General features: G+C 34.0%; 1 protein-coding gene across 3 annotated transcripts in view; it reads right to left on the bottom strand.

The window, feature by feature from the left end:
• LOC127877489 (protogenin-like) overlaps nucleotides 1–18200 on the bottom strand; it is a 323646-nt gene extending 305446 nt beyond the window's left edge. For 2 of the 3 annotated variants that reach the window (XM_052423422.1, XM_052423421.1), the window contains exons 1-4: nucleotides 17835–18179; nucleotides 6763–7074; nucleotides 3084–3234; nucleotides 741–877 (exon numbers count right to left, since the gene is read on the bottom strand). In XM_052423422.1, coding sequence (XP_052279382.1) covers nucleotides 741–877; nucleotides 3084–3234; nucleotides 6763–7074; nucleotides 17835–17895 — 661 coding nt within the window. In that variant the 5' untranslated portion in view covers nucleotides 17896–18179. Of the gene's footprint in view, nucleotides 1–740; nucleotides 878–3083; nucleotides 3235–6762; nucleotides 7075–17834 lie in introns of all 3 variants that reach the window. The other variant, XM_052423423.1, reaches the window with a different exon arrangement.
• Between the last annotated feature and the right edge of the window lie 3204 nt (nucleotides 18201–21404).

The raw sequence follows: 21404 nt of genomic DNA, 5'->3' as shown, positions 1-21404 counted from the left end.
ACTTTATGATCTCAGATGACCCATATACAATCGCAAGCCAAATTTCATCAATTAATACATTCTGACAAAATTTTATTAAGACATGATGAAAACTGTGACCTCTTTCATCTGCACAAGGTTTTACTAGAATTGGCCCGTTGACCTAATTTTTGACCCCAGATGACCCATATCCCAACCCAGATTCATCAAGATAAACATTCTGACAAAATTTCATAAAAATTGGATGAAAACTGTGACCTCTACTGTCTACACAAACAAATTGTTGACGGACGCAAGCACGCACGACGGACGCCGGACATCACACGATCACATAAGCTCACCGTGTCACTTCGTTACATGTGAGCTAAAAATGTAACCGCACTTTACTCTTGTTTTGAAAATATGTTTTGATAACAAAATCATAAGCTTTTTCAGTATGTCAATTGTATTGAAACATTTTTAACGCTACGTTTGGCTTTAAAAGCAACATGAATTCTGTCATCTTACAAATGTCCTACAGCACTGTAAGGCATGTATTTCATATATGTTTAGATTACAAATACTATCATTATAGGCTTTAAATACCGTATTAACGCGGACCTTAACATAACACCACCCATCATCAATCGTGTACAAGCATTCAGCAATTAACATACATACATGTATTCAACAAAAAACGAAGGAAAGTACCACTACAAACGAAATGTGAACTCTCCCAATCTTCGCAGTATAAGACTCAAATGGTAACCGCGCGTGCATACCTGGTTGAACATTGAGCAAGGCACTGATTTCTTCAAACTCTGTACCACGTGAGGGATGAAACACCTGACACGTGTACTTTCCCGCGTCAGCGCGTGTTACGTTGTGGATCTGAAGAATGCCCGCGATTGAAGTAATCCTGAAACATGCATGACGTCTTATCACAAGCTATACCCTATTCACAAGCTATACCCTATTTACGTTACTATTATACTTTCGGTCAAGATAACATTTTGGCTACATAGGCTGTGGCTGACCAATCGCATGACGCTAATTTGTTTAAGTTGCGTCGTCAACATGAAACGAAATAACGCTAGTAACGCCAGTAAATATCTTCTTATGTCACTCTTGATGATTACAAACTGAAACTATGAATTGTACTCAAAAAGAAGAATATCACTCTTTACATAGAAACAAGTTTAAAACAAAAATGCTTTTTTCATAATAGGTTATGCTTAATCGACTTTTGTAATGCTATTTTTACAAGCTGTGAAAGAGTCCATTTAAATTACTATTCATGAATGAACGATCGGTTAACATTTCAAAATGAACTTTAATGGTGGTACTTGACGTGCTTGACTTTGATTGTCACGTGTTGACCTCAAGGGGTGAGAGGCGGCATTCAAAATGAAGCACGATATTTAAAGTAAAGAAAATATCGCGCAAAATACTAGATTACTTATTCGCCAATGATGTAAATATGGCATTTACTTTCCAGTACATGGAAAGAGTAAAACTAGTGAAACAATTAGTGAAAATAACGACTTCTTTCTTTTATAAATTATTTATCATAGTAGCTTATTGTGAAAACTTTAAATATCTTAAAGCTTTTTAGTTATTCATAATATACGGAAATATGATCCTTTCACGCTAAACGCAAGAGCGAATAACTAGGTGTATGCCACAATTCCTTATGCCACTGATAAATCAGAACATGGTGCACATGGCGAGATATGTAGAGTCTCATTAAGAGATAGGTTCAGCGGTGCCTTGAAATCGGAGACATTACTAAAGATTCTAATTGCAAGAAAGAACTTGACCTTGTCAGAGTGTATTAGTGACAAAATCATAGGCCTAGAAAAATGTTTGCTCGCAAAACAACCGTTAAGCGTATTAAGTGGTTTATCAAACTAGGCTCGCAACCTGCTTCACGCTCAGTGCTTTTTTATTGTATAGTTAACCCATGTATGCATAAATTGGATCAATTTATTTTCAAAATTAGGGATGTCTAGCATATTTATTTCTATATTTATAATATTTCTTTCAGAAATTCCTTTAAGCAAACAGCGCAGACCCTGATGAGACGCCGCATCATGCGGCGTCTCATCTGGGTCTACGCTGTTTGCCAAGGCCGTTTTTCTAGATGCTAGGCAAAAATGGGTTAAAACAAAAGTGGCAGGGTAAAAATGGTGCGGTTTTGCCTTATTATGTTTGTAACGGAGCTAGATATTATTTAAAACTCAATTTAAATAGTTTTAAGCTCGGTATTCTAAGTATTGCCTTATATATTGAAAAAAGATCAGGTAGTAACCTGTTATTCTCTATTTATCAATCTTTTCAACTTGTCTTAATATTCAAATGTTCCCCTCAACAGTGTCCTGATCTTTAACTGAGGTAACGCACTTTATGTGTTCAATTTCTGTGCGCTGGTGTGCGTGTTTTTTTTCTGTGTAAATAAACAAAAAGAAAAATCGCAAACATATGGCTTTTAAGCGTGAGACATAAATGCATATCTACGAAAGGAGACATAAACATTTATGAAGGTTTATAAAAATAACTGATAAGAAAACAACAATTATATATTTGTTGCTCGTGTTACAAAACCATTTTTCCGCAAGTAAAATTAATCTTTTTAAAGAATTAAAAATAATTAACACAGGAAACTTTCAAGGAATATATTTCATCTCATTAGAGATCTGCTATCGGCTATTGGTAAATGTATATAAGAACAGCGTGTATCTGTGAACGGTTTTGAAAGTCAATTTGTCACCGTCGACGCCTCCAGCACCGCGCTGTTACAAATATTCTGAATGGTTCAGTGGCAGTTCAACTATTTGGTGTTATGTATATTTTATTTTTTTCATTTGTTTTACCGAATGCGTTTCGAAATCTGTCATCGTTACCAAAACATAGAAATGTTTTATGAAGTCATTTTGTTGATTACTATGATGTTTTTTTTATATTTAAAACATGCAACGTTATCAAATTATAAGGTGAAAAATGATCTTTCTTTCGAACAATCATTGCCAGTTTGAGCCATATGCACACGGAATTCACATACCCGTTTTATTTTTTTGGGGCGCGGACAGTATACGGGTACCGTCAGAGTTTGATTATTGTAATACCTGAGGTCAGTTGAGGGGATGTGTGTTCCATCTGGGTGTTTCCAAGCAAACACGTGAGGTGAATTCTCATCTATGGTCGACGTGCACACAAATCTAGCAATGCCACTTTCGGTGACGTTAGCAGATTCTGGTGATATTGTGACAGAGGACTCTGGAATAAAACATGTCTAACTGAAGTTAACCCTTACGGAGTAATATGTTTTATAATTTGTTTACTATGTTCACTCTACTAAATTATATAAGAACTCATAAAGTTGATGGCCATTGTGACTGTGGTAGTGGTGTTTGCTCTCGCGTTTTGGTGTGTGCAATAATATAAGCCAACATAATACAATAATTAATTTAACTTTATAGTTAATATTTATGACGGATACACCTAACAAGTCGCAAAAATATATACCGATGGAAAGGTTAAAATCTATTAAAGCGGGTATATACGATTTTTATATGTGTTTAATTGTAATATATTGATAGAATATGTTACAATTACACAAAATAGGCAAGAAAAATTATATATTTAAGTCGAATTTCATAAAATGCAGCAAAGACAATTTAGCGGCCAAAGCCGATTGTGATGTACATATTTTCCTACAATAACCGAAGCATTCGTCTTTGTATTAGGATTGGAGTTAGTGTTCGTGAGTCGTATGAATAGATTTCGTTGCAGGAATTCAAATAAACCGTTAAACTAAGTTTAGATTCACATCGTACATGTATGATATACATGCTGGCGAATTCGGCTGTACAGCCGTTTTCAATTTCAGAATTAAATATCTGGCTTATTTCGCATTTTTCAACACATGTTCTTCGTAACTTTTATTTTAATTTATATTGAAATATATATATAATACGTTTTTTACACATTTTATATAAATTCATAAATATTTGACAAAATCGTATATACCCGCTTTAAAACAAGAGAAACTTACACTCTTCAATAAAGTCGTTATTGACGCAAGTATTTTAGAAGTTCTATTACACGTTTACGTTCTTAAATACGAGCATTGACATTGAACTGTGATCTTTGCCTTTGGCCAAGGGACTAAGTGTCGGCCTGTTCAAATCCGTTGAAGTCCGTTTTAACTTTTAAACAATATTCTAAAAGTCCTTATTATGCTGAATACTTTGTTTTGACCGTAGACGTTGAATTGAGACTTTTAAACGCAATCGGCCACTTCTGCTTAGTAACTTGACCATCCACACATACTTGAAAAAGTACGCTCTTGACAAAGTATTAGTTGGTTTAAAGGTTTTTTTTCACAGATTTTGGCATGTTTTGAAGTTAGTCCTTAAATGCTTATATTGATAAATGTAAACATTAAATTTTAAAAGCTCCAGTAAAAAATCAAAAATAAAATTTAAAAAAGGAAAAAAAATGGACCGCAGCAGGGCTCGAACTTATGACCCCAGGAATCCTGAAGTTAAAACGCAATTGCCAACTGAGCTATCCTGCCAAGCACACATAATATGCGTATTTTATACGTTATATAAGCAATCTTCGTAGTTTCATAAATTTAAACGACAACAACAGAACTCTCCAAATTATTCAATCGTTTCGCGTTGCAACGCTTTATACTTTTTAGGTTTTTAAATCGTCAAAAGATGCATATAATGGCTATATTAGACCATGGCAAATGTTCAGTAATACTGTTTCCTCACATATATCATAACTAAACCGAAAATTTGCGAATCTGATACAACTTTTTTTCAATTTTGTCAATTAACCAAACCGTGAAAAGATCCCTTTTAAACTATCTGACTTTTATAATAAACGGTGACTTTTCCTTTTGACCGTAGGACATGTTTCGTTCGTTACCAAGTTAAACAAGCAAATTCATTGAATTGATATCCCCCGCCAATATGCTTCTGGACACAAAAGTGTTATATTTGACACTCAGCTAAAAAGCATTTTTTTAAATACAAAGGACCATAACTCCGTTATTAACAGATGGTGTACAATGCCACTTGGCGTTCATCATCCTCTTATCAATATATATACTCAAAGAAATCCGCCAAAGCACTTCCAAGATATGGCTCCGGACACAAAAATGCCGGCCGGCCGGACGGACGGACGGAAAGACGAAAGGACGGAAAGACGGACGGACGGGAGGACGGACAACGCCAAAACAATATCCCTCCGCCTATTGCGGGGGATAAAAATGTATGCTTTTGATTTCTGATGTTTGGCTTTTGACATTAAATTGTGACCTTCACTAGGAATAGTTTTAACGTGTACACTCGCTGACGTCCGGTGTAGCACTCATAGAAATTTCAGTAAACTGTCCACGAAAAAAATACTACGTAAATATGCTTAGGTTTCATTTCCTATATTCTGTCTAAATTCGTGTTTAAAATGAAATATGTCAACTCTTAAAAAAGTATATTTCACGTAAATATGAACGTAAAACAAAAACTTGTCGTCTACAATTAATTTTGTGAACGTAATATAAATGTATTTAGTTATGTTCGTGAACATACTAATACAAAAACACATCGCATACGTTATGGAAATTGCGTCAATCAGTGAATGAATGTAATAATTCACTTTTGTGGCTTCCAACGCAAATAGAATGCGTGGGATTTCTACTTCAAAGTGGTTTTCTATTACGGTCAGTGTGTTGAGTTACATGCCAAACTCTGAAAACTGTTTTCATTCAGTGTAATTTAAGCTTAAGCTACTTAATCTATAATCAAGTACACATTATATTATATTTCACGGTTAGGTGCCATCCTCTAGGAATATCTCATTATAAGACGGAGCGAAACAAATAATACACGTTTGAAACCCCGTTCAAGATGGATTACATTTGTTACTCTTTTAACAACTAAAAGCACAACATCAACAACATACAATACGTTGGTCGTCATATATGTTGTAATATTAACGTTCCTTTTGACAACTCTGTAATACGATAAAGGTCGCCTACATTATGGGACAAACAGGTGTGTATGGAGTTGACACACAATACACAATACATGCGAAACAAAATAAAATATGAAGAAACGACTCCAAAAGCAAAATTGCATCATTTATATTGATCGTCAATTATTTTACGTTTAGGGCAGTAAGAAGTTACCCACAACACAAATCTGTAGATCGGATTTAGGGTATCAATAACGGAATTTGACAATCTGTATACCGGTATCTGGCAAGCCATACTAGTAAGCCAAGATATACTGCTTTGTTGAGCAAGCTTAACCGGAGAGAGAAGGCTAGACCGGAGTTTTGATATAACGCTAAATTCTGTTCGTAAAGAAATGATTAATAGCAAATATAGTGTTCATATAAACAAATTCACTTTAATTGTTTTGAATATAACCAGGACGAACAGATTTGTTTCAGACGACTTGAAACAAATCTCACATTGTCAGATGTATACTTTTATGCGAAGGCATAAAGAAGTCAAAATACTGCTTATTACGCTTTGGAATATAGTAACAATTAATCGCAGGCATTTTAAGCGATAACAACTAACTTAAGATAATACACATTTGCTGTTGTTAAAAGAATATGTTGTATTAATATTGCATATACTTTTAGCTTGTTACGTCCTTTAATTATGAAGTCAACATAGAGGAGTAAAGTACGAACTACACACATAAGCTATTCAAGTACACGCGAAACTACCATTATTTAAACATATTCTGTCCAAAAGTAAAATATCCGAAAACTACTTACTGGCAATGACGACATTTATCATAGCCCTTATGAAAGCACCTAACGCGTTAGTCACGTGGCATTCGTACAGACCGCTGTCATCCCTCCGACTTTTGCTAGTGATTTTGTCGATGACTAATGACCCGTTTGTTGCCATGAAGACCCGCTTCTGAGGTAGCTTGATGATCTGGCCGTTGTGGCGCCATGTGAACGAAAGAACGGGCGCTCGTGACGTCACGTTGCAGTCAATGACCACGTGACTATTTTTTTTTACTTCCAAGGTATTAATGGTTGAAAACACCACGTCTTCTTGAGGTATATTTGTACCTGATACTGAAATAGATATAACGTATTGAAATGATGTACCATTTACTTGCATTTTTTTGTTATATCCGTGTTGGCATATGAGTATATCAGGTTAGCGACCAAATAGCTTTGAATACTCTCAACACTACGAAAACACAAAACCAAACAAGAATCAACTTGCGTAGCTGCTTAACAAACAAAGAAACGCTAACTGTCGTTTATTCTCTTCTGATGTAACAGTATATTCGACGACATAGTCAGCGAGGGTTATGCTCTGTGCTCCGTGCTGCCCTTTCGTACCAATAACACAAATACAAATTTCTATTCACTATTGTTGATGTACTTGCACACATTAAAATGAAATTAAATATTTTATGAACATTCAGGTGATGACATTAACTGACCACTAAGGCACCATTCCATGAATGTCTTTATTTAAGGTACCATAGATCTTACCTAACATTACGGAACATGAAACATGACACTGCAAGAGGACAACCATTCCAAGTAGTTAAAGATCTTAGTTGAATTTATTTCTGTGAAACAACACATTTGTTAGTTAACGGTTGTCAGTTATAATGTGTGGTTTTTTTTTGTTTCTATTAGGTAAATAATGTGCTTTTTATATGAGTTCAACTTTTTAAGCGAGTAATAATTTCCAATTTTGTTCTATTAAATAGTGAAAAGGGAATCCATGTAATATATGGAAACAGATTAAATGAATAGTAAGATACCTTCAGAACATCGTATGCTAAAACGCCACAATTTCAGAAAATGAAACATTCAGTAACTAATATTAAAGTGTATGAAAACAATGCCTATCTTGTTAATATTGCTAGAGTTTGCCATATTCAATACTGCTGCCGTATAACTTGTGCTTTATGGGTGCAGTGGAACATCTTCGGTGTTATCGTAAACTAAGACCTTTCCCTTATCTTATTTATCAAAAGATAAACGTTGTATATATCTCAACACCTGATAATTTGTTTTTACAGTAAATTAAAGCAAAAGCAAATAAAAGCTTCCAGGGAAATAGCTATATTATAGCTATATTAAGATGTATTCATTTCTATTCTCAATTATCTTCTTAACTAACATAATAAGAGCATTAGGGTGGCTCTCTTCGGCCATATCGTTATTCTTTCAGACGTGTTGGCTGGTTTGAAGGTCGCTAACACGAAAACACCACAAAAACAAAGCAAGAGCGACAAATGCCATAATCGTCATAATTGTCAGATGTCATATTTGGCATTATGTTTTTATGTCGGGTATATTTGTCGTTCTCTTATGTCGGCGTGTTTGCGTGATTGAAAATCGTCAACACCACAGCACGTCAACTAAAAATTGCGATATAGGTCGCAATTGTCCCAAGATGTGTACATTTGTGTTGTTCTGGCGGAAGTATTTATAGCTACATATATTTCGAGTTGACGTGTTGGCGACCTTCTTCTAACCCTATGACACACAAGATCGATGTAGCAGAAATCAACCACTATAGCTTATAGCCAAACCCCCTTTCAATGGATTAGCCTGTGGCACGATAAGTTATTTTGTGTGCATTTAACTATTTTGTAAACCTAAATCATTGAAAAACACGCACACTTAAAAATATGTAAATTAGTTATTCACGCGTCGCAATAAGTGATCAATGTCTGAACAGGTATTTGGTACTAAAAATGAACTTATGTATTCAACAATATTTACTATCTATATTTTACATGTACAATTAATATATGTAAAAAACATTTGTAAACACTTACAACGACTCCTTCCTGATATAAATGTATATTTTGTGATTAATTTTTGGTTAATGTGGGGTTTAACTATACTTCAAATTGGTTAACATTAAATGTCAGAACCCTAGGTCATTCGTCATTAAAGTAGGACTCTACAGTGTTTGCAAGCGTTTTCTTACATAATACCACGTGAACTAATTTAACTGCACGCTTCAATGCTTTGCAATCGACCGACGTATGATTGAGACAAATTTTGCTAACATCACAATTGAGAAAAAAAACGACCATAAGAGTGTTAATTTTTTACCAAGTGACCTAGATTTGATCCCATATGATCCACCGTTGAAGTCATTCGATATATCATTTGACAAAATGTTCTGACCAAGTTGCAGGGAGATTTGGCAATACATGGAACCTCTAGTGTTTTCAAGGTATTATAATAGCTATCTAGGGAAAACTGCAGCAACCCTTGTTGGCCTTTTTTCAAGGACCGTAACCATTTTTTAATTGGCCGATAAATCATAAAACCAAATGTTCTGACAGCGTTTAATGAGTATTGTGAAAACAATATGACTTCTGCCTAGTTGACACTGTTTATTTTTAGCAAAGAAAAAATGAAAATGTATGCCTGTTGGAGGCAATTTTTTTCAAGGACTGGTACCATTTTCAAACTCGGTCGATAAATTTTTGACGTGACCCAGTTTTTAACTCCGACGAGATATAAATGGGTAATATATTCTGGCCAAGTTTTGTGACGATTGGACTTTACATGAATCTTCTATAGTGTTTACAAGGTACATTTTCATGACAACGGAGACAAGCAACGGAGAAAATATCTGATGATGTTTACAGTTAGAGTATCAACAAATGGTCAATCGATTGTGCGTTGCTTTATAATAAGTAATAAATGAAAGATAATTATGAATTTGCCGGACGTATAGTGTAATAATAAATAATAATTTCAAAAGTATTTTGGAACAATACAGTCATTTGCAATTGTCTTAAATACTCGATAATACTCGTAATAGAGCAATTATTTACCCATTCGCAACAAGTTTTTGTAAATAAATTCGTAAACGATTACAGTGTTTGAATTAGTTTGAGTTGTTCATACAGCTTCAGCTTAAAATAAAGGCGTTTTCAATTAAAGTATTTTAATTTTATGTGTAATCGAAAGTAATAAAATGTTTATAAATATATTCTGAAAGAAATATCAAACAGAAAGTTCGATGAACATGTTAGTACTAGACTTATCATGACTAACATTTATTAATGATACTTGTTATCTGCATTTTATTGAAACGAAAATGAATCTAAACTCTCTATGTGAATTTGGAATAAGACCGTGATAGGTCATTATCTCACAGACAACTGCGTATTTTTCTTATATATGCTTCTTGCTTTCTATATAAACCGTTAGTATATTATAGACTTTTTTTCGTGAATGCTCTTTATAACTAATTCATTCGTGTTTTGATCAGTTTTGCTGTCTTTTTAAACTGCTTTCATACATGCATGGGCACAGTTTCATACCTGGGGGGGGATTATTTTATTGCATACAAAGAAACATTTGGTTAGTAAAATCACTTAAAGCATGCATTAACATGTGCAGTTATCTATTTGACTTAAAATGTGTCACTTAAAATTAATGCAACCTGCCAATAGAGCATAAGCATAAGCGTAAAGAAAAGGTTAATCCAATATTGATGCCTTTTTCCACATTGACGTAGTAGTGTGTTCATTAATTTTGAACCATAACTAATAGATCTACCTGCCATGGTACCTCACAAAGTATGTGTAACTTTACGATAAAAATGAATAATTGATTGAAATGCATGATTTACGAAATTAATAATAGGACACATAATACTTCACTAATAAAGCATATGCTATGCCTTCTGAGAGACCTTTGGACACACGTAGTCAACATTAATAATACAAGATGATTCCGACATTGCGTAACTATCTACTCAATCTAGTCCAAGCAGTTTCTAACTTATTAATAAAAGCATTCAGAATTATTAACAACTCATTTGTATCTCACTTTCTATGATACCAATCAAATCACATCTTACGTGCACAGTTATCGATAAAAACACACTCCTCTGCAACGTTATCGACCAAAAAACAAGTCATCATCGTTGTTACTTTCTGATTTACATCCACTGGCACTGATACCATAAGAAACACAGCACACCAGAATGGTTATTTATTGATCAACATCCACCGACTCAGATACCAAACAAATCACATCATACCTGAATTAATATGTGTACAGATACTTACCAAATCACATACCACCTTAATGATTTTAATAGAGTGCATTTAATGAAAAATATGTTAATACAATATAGCCGTGACTGTTGCCATACACAATTTACCAAAAGTCCTTTCCTGAAACGATTGCAGTCAGTTTTTCGTGTTAACCCCTCGAGTTGATTGATTGATTTGTTATTTGACCCCTTAGCGTGAGCCTTGATCTTTGAGCTTTTACACGGGTCTTACACACAGTACATAGCATCTTCAGGGTGTACATTAGTGGTATAGGATAATAACCCTTCCACCACTTGCAAGAAGTGGTCTTCATAAAGCAAATACTAATAATTATGTCACGACAAGAAGTCACATGACCGAAACGATATCAAACAATGTGCGACATTCTATGTTGTTTTCCTAAAACTCTCATTTAAATTGATAAATAAGTTCCATAGATATTTCACAGCAAACACATGTCTTAATGGTAAGAAAGGGCAAAAGCTCCTTGAAAAAAAGCTCATTTGCTATGAGCATTTTATACACATCAAAGTACTGCATTAAACGTTCAATCAAATTCAGTCATTTAAAACCTTAGATCTGGTGTGGAAACGAATGAATCCCAAGCAAATATCATATTTGTAATAACATGGGTTACTCCCTAAAAACAGCAATGTTGCTGAACTAATTGACAAATGACGAAATGATCAAGTTCAATTTATAATAATAAAGTTAATCAAATTCAATGCATTATTTACTTCGATACTGAAACGAATCGTTGGACGTATGAAAAATAAAAAGAATGCCCGGGCATCGAGTTCAATTAATAAAAGTTTTGGGTAAATTCGTTTCCCACCCAAGAAAATAAACCTGCAACTACATTCTCTCCTTTCCGAGAAGCATCCGAATCATTAATAACGTCTGTTATCCGCGCACCCTGTTTTGTGTTACTACGTGTGTCACTTAATCGTCCGCATTTATGTACGGCTTTCAAAATACAATACGATAGCAACATAAAAATGCCGAGCGAAAATGTCAACATGTGTGACATAAGTTTTATAAATGAATCTAGATCAAATAGGAACAATACGAAGCACAGACCGTAAGTTGAGACAGCAAATCGATATTAAGAATATGATAACACACTTTAATCTAAATTACGATCTGACGCAAAGCCCTCCAACGTATATTTGCTATATTATCTCGTATCCAATATGAAATTCAACGTCGATTATTTGATAGTAACTTGCGCAAACTAGTAAATACGGAAATGTTCAGTTTAAAACAAAAAAAGACATATAACAATATGAAAAGTTTTATTATTTTTACATTTGTATGTAAGCACTTATTTGTGTGTTTAAAAGTAATTACTTTTTGTTCACGCAATCGTCATCTCTCTTGACTTATAGAGGATCAGTTTTGTTGACAAATTCCTATTTGTCTGTACTAAGGAACGCATTTTAGACTCGGTTACTTTCCTGTATCCTTGTTAGAATGCAATCGGCATCCTTTCATTTACTGAGCTCTTGGAGAGTTCATCCGCCATATTATGTCTTTAGTCAAATTTAAAACGTTTTATATATGACAGATTTTATTGTTATCACAATATTGTAAGGTTTTTAGGATTGTCAGGTTCAATGTACGTTTAACAAGCATATCTATTTCATCCAAACTTGAAAATAGGTCAAGTACAATTATTAAATTTCTATTAAGTTGAATTGTGTGTTTTCACCTCACAAAAGTGAAATCCTTTATTGACATTCTTAGGTCATTTGTAACATACATAAATTTGACATTGTCAACATTCTACGCAGCTCACTTTCTTTAAGTAAGATAAGCGCAATATATACATATAAGAACAATTGAGGTCAACTCATTGCAAATGAATATTCACATAATAATGAAACATTTTAAAAATCGCATTTTATATCCATAGCAAATTTAAGAGAGCAGACATCAGGCTTATATCCTTATCAACATTAACCACGCAAAGACTTAGCAGATATCAAAAGCAAAAATGTACTAAACGTACGCAACATCGAAATTAAACACGTGTATTGCAATGAAAAAATATGTCCGTACTTAATCGAATTATAATGAAACAAATGTCATATCCACAACTAAATAAAACATAAACACACAAACCAATAAATTTGTATCTCCATTTCACAATCGAATACACGAAGACCGTGCTTTTCCACAGCAAGAGGAACAGGTAGGCCTTGAATCACTCACTTTTTTACTTTTATTCACTTTGATTGAAGAGACGTGTAAGAAAGTTATTGAATGTAAGACGATGCGGATCAATGTGGTGAATAATTAATCCTGAGGTTTCAAACGAAAAATTAATAAAATATAATGAAATATAAATGTTAGTCATCAAATGAACATTTGTAAATCCATATAACCATAAACGGAAAGCAGACCACCCCCTTGCAGCCATGTTTTAATAAATCGAATAATGATGATAAATTTGCCAATGAACATGAGTTTTCATAATATTCCAAATTTATTCCAATTTTTGACGAATTGTTTAAAGACCACCTTAGGAACAATCCTTCTTATTTTGGTTTAAATCTACATAGTGGTAATAGGAAGATTCTTTAATAATTGTTGACAGCGAAGATTAGACGACTGCGACGACGGACGACGAACCATGACTAACTATTATCGCTAAACCTTGTGTATTGTGTGGTGTGTTGTGACAAATTATATGCACGCACTAACAACACACATACAAAGGCAAAAATGGGTCTAAAACACAAAGACCTTCTTTGGATACATAGAAAGTACAAAACTAGCGATGCAAAAAGAAGTCAATAACAATTCAATCAATGTTGGAAGTACATAGCAAAAACATTGATAAAATACATTTATTGAACTAATAACGCCCCCATTGCAGGGCCAAATACATGTCCTTGCTTCAAATAATTGGTCCACAAGAGCTTTGGGCCAAACGCTTTCGAACAAAAAAAGACTACATCATAATTGTTTAAGCATCTGGCTTGCTCTGCGTAGTACCAAGAATTTTGTTTCAAATTATGCTTCATGAATGTGTCGGAAAATTATTGTGGTTATTCACTAAAACGAATCAAGCCAGTGTAGTGCTGTGTTCTTCGGAAACATCTTACAACCAGTACTTTTGGCAATATAGAAGAAATACACAAAAGTCGACTTCCTAATCTGTTGAACTTTTTAGAGGATTAATATATAAACGTTATTTAATATATAAGAAGAATCATTTACCTATATGGATGTTTCTTCGTATATATTAATTAACATTTAGATTTAAATAATCTATAGAAAGATATTGATTGAAACATCAATTTAAAATTATTACTTATACTGATACAATATACACTACCATCATAAAAATGAAAGATTGTTTGTCGTGTATTGCTTTCAGATAATACATTTATAAAGTATGAATGTAGCTGTGTGTAATATGTAACAAATTGAGTATTGCTCCCCTCAGGCACCAGACCATTCAATAGGAAAGTATTTCATATGCAAACATAAAACTGACAATTATGTATTTCATTTAATAATCGCAATTCAGTATCCGTTAAAGTAAAAAAAAGAGAGTGAAATTATAACTTAGACTTATACAGAATAAAATATACATTACATACATTAAAAACGAATGAGTGTTTATCATGTATTATTTTCCCATATGACACCTTTTTATGAACGACTTTCAATGTGGGTAAATGAAAATTGTTATAAATTGAGGTGTGCTCCCCTCGGGAAAGTGACCACACAGGGCGGAAGTATTTCATATTAAACGGGAAGAAGAACAAATATATATTTCATTTATTTATAATGACAAGTCAGTAATACGTAATGCACAAACTTCTGTAAGTAATGTTCGAACCGTTTCACACCCACAAACATTAACAAATTAACTTGTATCAACCATAAGTGCTTACAAACAATTTCACAAATGTCATTTATTTTTATAAAAGTAAACATATCACTAATCAGTATCCTCCAAAATGGTAAAAAGGCCGATATACCAAATGTGAAAAAATATTGTTATAAAAAAAGTGAAACACTATCTACACCGACAGGAAAGATCACTATTGTACAAAGTCCTTTATTTATGGTAAGTGGCTGATTAGCAAACAGTTTGACACAAAACAGAGACACTTGACACTGCAGAGAGAGTACCACACGCAACTAAAAAGAACTAGACACAGCATAAAAGCAATAGATGCAGCATTTAAGCACTATACACTGCAAATAAAGCAATAGACACAACACTGAAGCACTAGAAACAGGACAAAAGAGTTAAAACCAGCATAAAAACACTAGACACTGCAAATAAGGCAATAGACACAACACTTAAGCACAAGAAACAGGGCAAAAGCACTAGACACATCATAAAACACTAGACAGTGCATATAAAGCAAAAGACACAGCACTAAAGCATTAGAAAAAGAACAAAAGCACTAGACACAGCACACAGCACACAACACTAGACATAGCACGCACTGTTTTAGAATAGAACAAAACACTAGATACAACACAAAAGCAGAAGCCAAAGCGCAAAACATTGGACATGGCACAAAAGCAATGGACTGAGCACAAAAGCACTTAAAACAGAACAAAATCACATAAATGAGAAATACCACAAACAACGAATCTGTGTCATCGCCTATGGAAGTTCAATGCAGGCTTCAAGCATGATATGCACAGACCAAATCCATTAAATCAATAATACATTAAAGTATTTTAAGACTAATCAGTTGCGTTTATATTTAATCGGTTCAGTGTAAGCATAGGTTCGCCTATTATTTTCTAAGTGTACTTGTTGCAGAATAAATTCATAAATTATAGTTTTACAGAATAACATAAAAAGTTACATTAAATGTTTATATTCATTGTAAAAAATATAACTTTTTGTTATTAAATAACTGTTTGTAATTATGACATGTTCAGTCATTGAACTTGACTCCAACAATGCAGCTTCAAATGTTTATGATGCGAGTGACAAGGCAGCCATTGTGTTACGCAAAGTTTTCAATTATTACGCATGGTATACTGTATAAACGACAATGTACAATGATACATTAAAAGTGTAATGGAGATATTGAAAATTAAATGAAGCATGCGGTTTAAACTATATGAGTGCATTTAATAAAATGGCAAAATAAACATTACTGAAAATATAATGGAGAAAAGTATGTTTTTACTTCAATTTAATTGCTTATCTGAATCACACAGTGAACGAAAGAAATACTCGATGCAAATTAAATGTGAATAAAATAGCAATATTGAAGTATACCATACATTTTACAGCCCACATTAAAAGTATGTTGTTTGTGTTGTATTATCATAAAGTTACAAAATTTATGAGGTTCGAAAATTTGGAAAAGAATTCAATATAGTGCATTATATTGTTATTAAACGTTCGTTAAATTGAAATAGTGTCAAATTGCAAATCATTTTATTTCAATCTAGAAAATCAGTGTCAATTGTGAAATAGAGATTGAAATAAAACAACATGCAAATAATGGATGTGTTATATAATTTTGTAAAAGAATAAACGTATTATCATGTAATCCAATCATTGTTACAATAACAGGACATAACTTAATGATTGGTATTAGTTACGTATTTACGGCTGCTGTCTTCCTTGAAAAATTACTATTAGAAAAAACATCTATGCATAAGGTTTATTTGAATACGCAGTATTGAAGTTCGGTTAATATTTTGGCAAAATTCGGCCCTTTACAAATCTCATAAAGTATACATGTTTCCCAAATGACCGTCAGAAAAATCCCAATTAAAGATTTCAACAAAATGTATTAGTTTCATGCTCAACATTTGAATCATATCCCATACAGCTCTTTAAGTTGAAACTTAGTTCATATATGATTATACATAATTTTTATTAACAAATTTGAGTATTCGTTGGCAAAACTAGAACAACACCAATTTTCCAATCTTAGTCAGAAAACGCAATTATCCCATTCCAAATGACCCGGTCGGATTCCAAGAATGGTGAAAAAACTGGTGCCAGAAAGATTGCAAATATGGCCCAACACACATTAGCTTGTCCACGGTTAACGCGCCGACAAAATATCGTGTTTTTTTCTTTCTTTGCTGCATAGATTCAATAAGATGCCAACTGAGTTCTTTACCGATTGAAGCAACTGACTCGTACGAATATGTCTTCACTCATGTCAATTTGCCTTCACTTTCATTGGTTTCACATGTTGAAACTAAATTCTGATAAGATATGGCATCTTAAAGTAAACAAAGTAAACATCAAATTCTTCTTAAAATATAAAGATCCTGTTTAAATATAACTAATTTTGATGAAAAAACTTCATTAAATATTAAAGTGTGGTTCGATACATCGTTACTGCCATAACATAATAAAGTGAATGCATGCAGGCAATATATAAATGTTATATCTAATCTGGTATTCAAGACGATAAAATATTCAAATACGCGAATCATTAACCTACATTCGTTGTTCCTGCAAACAAGCACAACAAATCAAACTATATGTTCTGCTTAGCAACATTAAAAATGATGCCGAAGTATTTTCTTAAATCAACCATTACCGACTACATCAATAATTTAATTTCGTTTTGAAATGTTTAGTGAAGCATTTTCATACAAAAATAACGTTAACCTATATCTTCACGCTAGCTAATCCGCCATTGTGATCGCTAGATCCAAGAGTGTTAAACAGCTATTCACATTTTTTTGCCCGCACATCACCCACGCTGAACCCGAGAGAGACTTTCTATGCTTAGCAAATAAGAAAGAATATATAGAACTCACCAATGACAAACACTGACACTCCATAGAGTATGACAAACAAACACCCGTAGTTAAAGCACATTTTTAAAATTGGGTCTATTTACATTGATATACCACAGTTTTATTGACCACCTCTCAGTCATAGTGTATGCACTTTCATCACAAATATCTATTCGTTTTTTCACCTCCTTAAATCCTTTTTACTGACACAGAAATGCAACAAAAACTGCTTAACTTCGTCGACATTGTTGCGCCTGGGTCACCAGATTTCTTTATCTGCATTTACAACGTATTCACCTACAATCAAACAAGTTTAAGTCTTGATGGGAACTAGAGCATACTACATAACGCTGTGAGTGTGCATATTGTGTAATAATATGCGCTGAGCGGGATATAGGTTTAAAACCAATAATGCGCGTTTGGTGCATTGTAGCAGACGAAGGCGCATATAGAGGAAAACTAAGAGGAGTAATATCGCTCTATATAGTATGCGTTGTATCTGCTTGATTGTCTCTCTTTAACTTGAGTTTGGGAATGACGATAACATGTGTTGCTTCATGTTTGGTGAACTTGACATGCTTGCCGCTAACTTGATAATATATAATTTGTATTTTGACGCCTTACCTTAGGGTCAGAACTAGCAACTGACCAGAAGTCTCCAATGAAAGTGTTGGAAACACACATGATATATACACTCAAACCTGAATTCAGCGGTCAGTCAATAGAAATGACCAAAGTGACCGTTGTCCACAGGTGACCGTTGAATTCAGATCACAATTTTAAGATGGTTTGTCAGTTGGTAGTATTGCTACGTCGTTACCCCACCCAGTCGTTTGCATACAGTGTAAAACAAATGCTCATTGCCATTAACTAAGCATAATAACAGAATTTACTTACATTGAATACCGGTAATACAGAATAATATCTTATAGATTGATTTAATTTCATATTTTTATTAAACTAAAGCAATGACTTTATCAGCGCTAGTATAATTGTTTACACATGCATCTCGATCATTCAGCAAATAAAGCTTGTCACGTACCGTTAATGTCACGTCCGTACAAGTCTAAAAAGCGGATTCGCTGTCATTAACCGATAGTACGGTGTAATTGTACCGTTGTAATTCAAAGAAAAAGACGCACAAAGTTTGTTAAAATTTATTCGTACGCAAACATCACACAAAATGCTTTTTAATTCAACAACATCATACAAAATACAAACATTCATTCATTCTTTATTTAAAAAAACCCATAGCACATCATGCACAAAAAACAAGATAACTGATCACGCAAAAAACTTACAAACATATACAACCATTCACTCGCAACAATCATTACAATTCACTCCACGCAAAAAAAGCGCAAAGAATTCGTCCTGAAATTTCATGATGGAGTCAAGCATCACCTGGTTGTTCTTTGACAAAGCAACGTTCTTTAGGTGATCAATGTACTGGCACGTTTCGCTGACGGAGCAGACGGTGCTGGATGGTGGAAGTGCAGAGTTTTCTTCCTCCTCATCGGATTCCGCATCCGGTTGTGTGGGTTTAAGTTTGTCCATAAGTTCCGACGCCGGCCTCTCCCAGTCCGTGATGTTTGTATCACAAATGGCAAGGTCCTTCTCAACGGCCGTCAGATCCCCAATGTCAAACAGATCCCGCGAAATACGCAGCAGCGTTCCCCACTTTGAGTTTTAAACACGATATTATTGCGTTTCAAGAATCATTCCTGCCTACCATTGCTGCCCTTAAAATCAAACCTAATTCACCAGCGAACTACCTTGCTTTTTTCTGAATCATTGGTCCAGAAACATTAATCAAACGAGCCGTAGCCTCGGTGAACCACTTAAACACCAGATCGTTCAACCAGCTGTATTCCGTGTCATATTTTGGACGCTTCAAAATCACATTTCAATTCGATTCATATTCTTCCATAATTTTTCGCTTACGATTTAGCACACTCGGCACTTGCGTACGTCCAACACAGAGCTCACTTGCTATAACACGCAAACTTTTTCCAGATTCATACAGTTTCAAACACTTGACTCACTCCTCTAATGTGAGGAACTTACGTTTACCACTCATTGTTATTCCGTGATTTATTATTCCGCTTGCTTAAAAAAAATGTTGTGTACGCTAGAAAGCTCTTGTAAAGAATGATCCGAAAATGTTATATGCTATTTATTAAATCGATACTCAATGTTGTAAGTACAATGTACTAATTAGCGGTCATTTAATTAGCGATAATTACTTTAAAACGTGTCACAAACTCTGACATATTTTCCTTTGAAGAAACCCCCACAATTATCCTCGGAAAAGAAACCTCCTCAACACCTTATTATTTGTTTACTCGCAGCTGGCCGTTTTTATAATATCAAAGACAATTAACGCTTTCAGACGCTTTAACCGCAAAATAGACGGACAAATGATGTGCTGTGTTTTTAATATTCGCGACTCGAGACGACTGACGCGTGACCGTTGATTTCAGGTCAAACATGAATTACGGAGTGGAATATAGTTGCCGTTGGCCGCTATGGCCAGGTGACCGTTAAATTCAAGTGTAATATAGTGTTTTATGTCGGGGGATTCCAGACTGGCCGTTGTCTGCAGGTGACCGGTAAATTCAGGTGGCCGTTATAGTTTCGACTGTACTATATCTTAACTTTATAGACATAAAAGCTATGTCCTAACTAACATACATGTTACCTATTTTTTAACCCGAAGGTTTATGTATCATGTAGGTCAAATCTTACATAAAAAGTAATGGTATCTAAAATGTTTCTATCTTGATCGAGGTATCAAGACACATGACACATGTGTATGCAAAACAGTACGACATGTTGACAATACTAATCAAATCATGAAAATAGATATATAAAGGAGATTCAACCTACGTTAACAACGAAGCCATCTTAAACCGCTGGTTTTATGTTCGAGCAGAACAAATAGATCATTTCGCAGTAAAGGAATAAAAAAAAATTACGGTCATGTTTATTATTTTATAGTACAAATAGTAAGAAACGCGGGTTTTTATGGCCTCGCGTACAAATGCAATTAGTTATAATTGTAGCATAATTAACAGTAAAAACATAATTTAGATTAAGAATAACAAAAATAAGCGAGAATATACATTGCTGGCGCTTATCATTGTGGATTAATATAATAGGTCGAAACCTGGACCATTTATCCCTGTACTTATTTTGGTTTTGAACGACATTCAAACACGTGTGTATTTAAAAGTCTTTACAAGATTCTTATTAAAGGGGCCTTGGAATGTATTGAAGTTTGTCATTAAATGCTCTATATTGAAACATGTAAACATTTAAACTAAAAAGCTCCAGTAAAAATTCAAGATTGCAATTAAAAATAGAAAAAAGTAACCCTCAACAGGACTCGAACCACTGACACCTGTATTCCTGGAGTAAAAGTTTACCCCTTAAAACTCGGCAATCCGTGCTCATACAATTTCAGATGTATTTTATACTTTATAAAAGCAATCGTCGTAGTTTCACAAAATATAACGACAACAACAGAACCCTACAAATTACTCAATTGCTTTGCGTTGCAACGCTTTATAATTTTTAGCTTTTTAAATC

The sequence above is a fragment of the Dreissena polymorpha genome, chromosome 4 (assembly GCF_020536995.1).
Source record: "Dreissena polymorpha isolate Duluth1 chromosome 4, UMN_Dpol_1.0, whole genome shotgun sequence".
Taxonomy (NCBI): domain Eukaryota; kingdom Metazoa; phylum Mollusca; class Bivalvia; order Myida; family Dreissenidae; genus Dreissena; species Dreissena polymorpha.
Note: the sequence above shows the minus strand (reverse complement) of the source record. Positions and strands in the feature narration are given on the sequence as shown.